The 4,680-nt window shown below is 45.3% G+C and overlaps 1 protein-coding gene across 1 annotated transcript in view; it reads left to right on the top strand.

Annotated features, from left to right (window-relative positions):
* The window catches only part of FAM134B (family with sequence similarity 134, member B), a 208,669-nt gene that overhangs the window by 196,871 nt on the left and 7,118 nt on the right, over positions 1-4,680 (top strand). Inside the window, exons 4-5 of the mRNA XM_006895012.1 lie at positions 1,498-1,624; positions 4,481-4,565. Coding sequence (XP_006895074.1) covers positions 1,498-1,624; positions 4,481-4,565 — 212 coding nt within the window. The remainder of the gene's footprint in view (positions 1-1,497; positions 1,625-4,480; positions 4,566-4,680) is intronic.

The raw sequence follows: 4,680 nt of genomic DNA, 5'->3' as shown, positions 1-4,680 counted from the left end.
CAGGCGACTCGACGGCACATAACAACAACAACAACATGTCTAATGTATAGGTATAGAAGTTCTGGGGGACATTATATGTAATGAGTTGCCCTTGTAAACAAAAGACTGGGTGACTCCACTGGTTCAAATCTACCATCTGCTCCTCAGAAGAAAAATGAGTAGTTTCTACCTATTACAATTTCCAGCCTTGGAAATGGAATGGAGGTTTCCTGTCAGTTGGAAGCAACAATATAGCAGTGAATTGAGTTGAGTTGGTGTCTAGTATGCCATGAACTGCCAGAAAAACAAATCAGGCTTCGAAGTACAAGCGGCATGTTCCTTAGAACTGAGGCAGGTGAGACTGGGCCTTGCTTACTATGCCCGTGTTATCAGGGGGAAGCAGTAGTCGCAGTGTAGGCAGTTCCGCACCTTTGGATGGTCGTGTTGAGGAGATTATTGAATATCCCGTGGTCTGTCAACGAACAAACACGTCTGTCACGGAGGGAGGGCAAACAGGGCTCCTCAGAGGCGTGGATGGTGATTGGTCCCACGTGCTTTGGAAGTGTTGTCAATAGAGGTCAGTCTCTGGAAGGAGATCTCAAACTGGCGAAGGTCTGGAGAGCCCACAGGAAAGACCCTCAAGGAGAAGGGTTGACACAGTGACTTTAACCATGGGCTCAAAGGTATCAGAGATGAGGACGGCGCCTCAGGATGGAGCAGGGTTTGCATCTGTTATGCACAGGGGCTACTGTCAGCTTTTGTTGACTCGAGGGTCACTAAGAACAACAACAGCAACAGTATTAATGTTTGATTTAAGATTGGGAAGGATCCGTCATGGTCCTGAAAACATGGGGTGATGGTGGGCACAGTTCAATGAGGCTTAATAAAACACAGTGTATGGAAATGAGTGTATGGAACACAATGGGAATGAAGGAAAGTGTAAAACACAATAAAAAAGATTCATGTTTAAAGATTCATCATCTTTGCCTCCAAGGAGCACTCTGGCTATACTTTCTTCAAGACTTAGCTATTTGTCCATTAATAGTTTATGTTTAATGCTGAGCTTTTTCTTTAAAAGGTTCGGTCCTTTCGGTCATGTTTGACCTGAGGTTCCCCCTTGCCTTCCTGCTGTTAGCTTCGTCTGTGTTACTTTCCCAGAACCACATTGGGGCTCCCAGTAGGCTTCTTCCCACACCAAGATCTTCACATGTGCTCTGTTTCAGGCTCTGTGTCTAGGATTCTCCAGACTCTTATGTCAGCTCCTCTTAAGTGTCCCCTCACAACCATCTGAACTCCCTCCCTCTCCCAGCATCTCCCAGCTTGGAACCGGATGACCGTCCTGTCACTGTCTTCCACGATGCGGATTTGCTTGGCTCGCTCCTGCTCGAGTGCCCAAGACTCACCCCAGGCCGTGAATCCTCAGCACAGAGCAGTGTTGCACTGACACAGTGGATACTGCAAGACTAACTAACGCTATTCTGTTAAACGATTATAGCTGTTTTCTTTTTCTCGTTTCAGCTGGGAAGTTGTCAATTCCAAGCCAGAGGAAAGACCCAGACTGAGCCACTGCATTGCAGAATCATGGGTGAACTTCAGCCTGTTTCTCCAAGAAATGGCTCTGTTTAAGCAGCAGAGCCCCGGCAAGGCAAGTGCCCCTGATCTGGACCAACACTGTGCCTGCTTCTGCAGGTCCCACAGACTGCACAGAAACGAACCCTGGGGGTACTGTGGGTTAAATGCTGGAATGCTAACAGCAGCAGGTGGCTCAAACTCAGTAGTTACTCCATGGGAGAACGATGTTCCCATAAAGATGATTGGTGTTCTCAGGGTTCTCTGGAGTCGGCTCAACTCCTAGCGACAATTTATACACGAGAGCGAAGCCCTGTCTGACCCTTCGCCATTCTCACAGTCTCTGGATGTTTCATTAAGCCCAGTGTTACGGTCACGGTGCCAGACCACCTCATTCAGGGTCTTCCTCCACTTCTCTGACCCCCCTACTTTCCCAAGCATGGTGTCCTTTTCTAGGGACTGACCCCTCCTATTAACGTACTCCAAGTATGAGATTTTTACAGCCTTGAAAATCCTGTGATGCAGCTTTAGTCTGTGCTATATAATTTGTCTCCAAGCATTTAGGATCACTTCAGTGATGGGCAGTAAGGGAGTCCTGCATCATGAATGCTGGTGGTTGTTGTGTACCTTCAAGTAAAAAATTCCCATAGCCGACCCTCCAGTAGATTTTCAGAGGCGGTAAAGTGAATGGGAGTTGATTGCCCATTTTTCTCCTGCAGAGCTTCTGGTGGACTCGAACAGCTTACCTTTGCATTGGCAGCACAACTCCTTACCACTCAGCCACCAGAGCTCTTTATGAATATGAAATACTAGGAATGAGTGCCATAAACACACACATACACACACACACCCCAAAAAAACACGCAAAAAAAAACCCAAACAAGCAAACCCTGCCATCCACAAGATACAGAAATGAAAATATGCTGACATAGAAGACCCCTGACTTCATAATATGCAAGTGTTACTGCATTTTACATACATATAGTGGAGTTCTGGTGGCCTAGTGGCAAGAAGCTGTGCTGCAATCCTGAAGGCACATGGTTCGAGGCCACCACTCACTCTGTGGGAAAAGAATAAGCAGTCTCCTCCATGCAGTTAACTGCCTCTAAAAACCCACCAGAGGGTCAGTTATGGTTTGGTTCTGAATCTGTGGTACACAACAACAACAACTACAACAACAATGTACATATATTAGACTCAAGAGTTAAAATAAATAACGATTACTATTTTCAGCCAGTTGGTAATATCCAGCCGGTTTCTGAGGCTATGGGGAGAGACACGAGACACACTCGCCGTCCTCTCAGGGGATTTGCTGAGGGAAGGGAGTCAGTGTCACTTTCAGTCTAACAAGTAAATATTCAGGTGTGATTTTGATTTGAAAGAAAGCCTTTGATAAAAGTGTTCTTGGAAATGAAATGAATGGAGTGGGCGTCTTTTGCAAAGATGAAATGCAGCAGGCATGAACGTTTTTGTCACAGTGTGAAGCACGCAGACACAAGTGCATGGATGTCCTTAGTATTCGGGCAGCTCTGATGTTACCATCTGGATGGCCAGAGCCCTCCACGAAACTTTCCTCTCACAGCTCAGCTTTCTTGACTGCCAGTTTTTTTGAAAGAAGAGCATGGGAATGCAGCATGTGAAGTCCCTCTCTTTAGTCCCCAGTTGATTCTGTGTGCTGTCCAGTCAGAACCAACCCATAGCTGACCCTCCAGTAGGTTTTCAGAGGCAGTTAATCGCGTGAGAGGACATTGCCCATCCTGCAAAACATCTGGTGGATTCGAACATCATGCCTTTGGGATTGCAGTGCAGCTTCTTAACTAGGGTGTGGAGTAGAAATCAGATGGAGATGCTATGGAGAAAATGTTTCTGTCTTGATGCTCCTTTATGAAAATTGCATAAATTTTATGAAAATATTTTATTCTTTTTTTAAAAATTGATTTTAATGAAAGTTTACAGAGACTTTGGATTTCCATTCATTCATTGTTACACTTTTCTCCCTGCCACCCCTCCCCCCAACTTGCTTTTCTTTTTGAAAAGTAAAAGAAAAAATTCTTTCATTTAATTCATTCCTTAAAACAACCAAGGGTGATAGTGATAACTTGGGTAACACTGACCACAAGGAAGGAAAATAATGGTTCACATTTGCCAGTGGATGTTTTATTCCAAGGCAGGTGGGTTCTAGGGGGCATACAAATGGTATCCTTTGAGGGGTCTGCCTGGCCTGGATAGCTAGTAGATTTAATCCCAGGAAATTAATTAAGAGCTGTGCAAATTATCCTTAAATTTGTGTAAATGCCTCTAATTCCTGTGACATGTTTTGTTTTGTTTTGGTTTTTTTCTGGCTTGTGAATTTTGATGGGTAGTTTGAAGTAGTTTGAAGTTGGAGATTAGGTTACCAGGCTGTGATCACCAATAAGTGATGCTTATTATGAGAAATTTCTGTGAATATTGTCCTCTTTTCTTCTCTGTACCTGACAGCCATACCGCTGCATGCTTGATGAATGTGCTTCCTTGCTCTCTGTTACCGATCCTAGCCCCTGAGCCCTCAAAAAACATCATTGGTCGGTAAACAAGGACCCATTTTTGACTGATAAAGTCCACTAAGTCTGGTTGGACAGAGGAGTCAGTCATCAGGGCCAAAGTACAAAACCACATTAAAAACTCTTCCTCTTAGCCTCATTGCTCACATCTCACAGAAATAACTCACATCTCACCAAAAACAAATGAACAATAAAAATCCACTGCCATCGAGTGGACGCCCGCTCAGGGAACCCAATAGTACACACACATCTGCCCTACGGGGTTTCCAAGGCCTTACATCTTTCAGGAGGAGGGGAGGGGAGGGGAGGGGAGGGGAACACGCGCGTGCACACTCGCAGTGCTCTGACAGATCTTGGTGGTGTAACCATCTCATGTCTTTTTTTGGTTGCAGTTTTGTCTTCTGGTCTGCAGCGTCTGCACATTTTTCACCGTCTTGGGAAGTTACATTCCTGGGGTCATTCTCAGCTACCTGCTGTGTAAGTATAATGGACGCTTCTCGTGAAGCACCTGGTGTCACCTGACTGTCATCAAGCCAGTGGTCTGGAGGAGGAGGGATGTGGGCTTGACTGTTAAGAAGAATGAGGCTGATAT

This window comes from Elephantulus edwardii, unplaced genomic scaffold, assembly GCF_000299155.1.
Source record: "Elephantulus edwardii isolate Elephantulus edwardi_28Jun2011 unplaced genomic scaffold, EleEdw1.0 scaffold00153, whole genome shotgun sequence".
In the NCBI taxonomy this organism is placed as follows: domain Eukaryota; kingdom Metazoa; phylum Chordata; class Mammalia; order Macroscelidea; family Macroscelididae; genus Elephantulus; species Elephantulus edwardii.
Note: the sequence above shows the minus strand (reverse complement) of the source record. Positions and strands in the feature narration are given on the sequence as shown.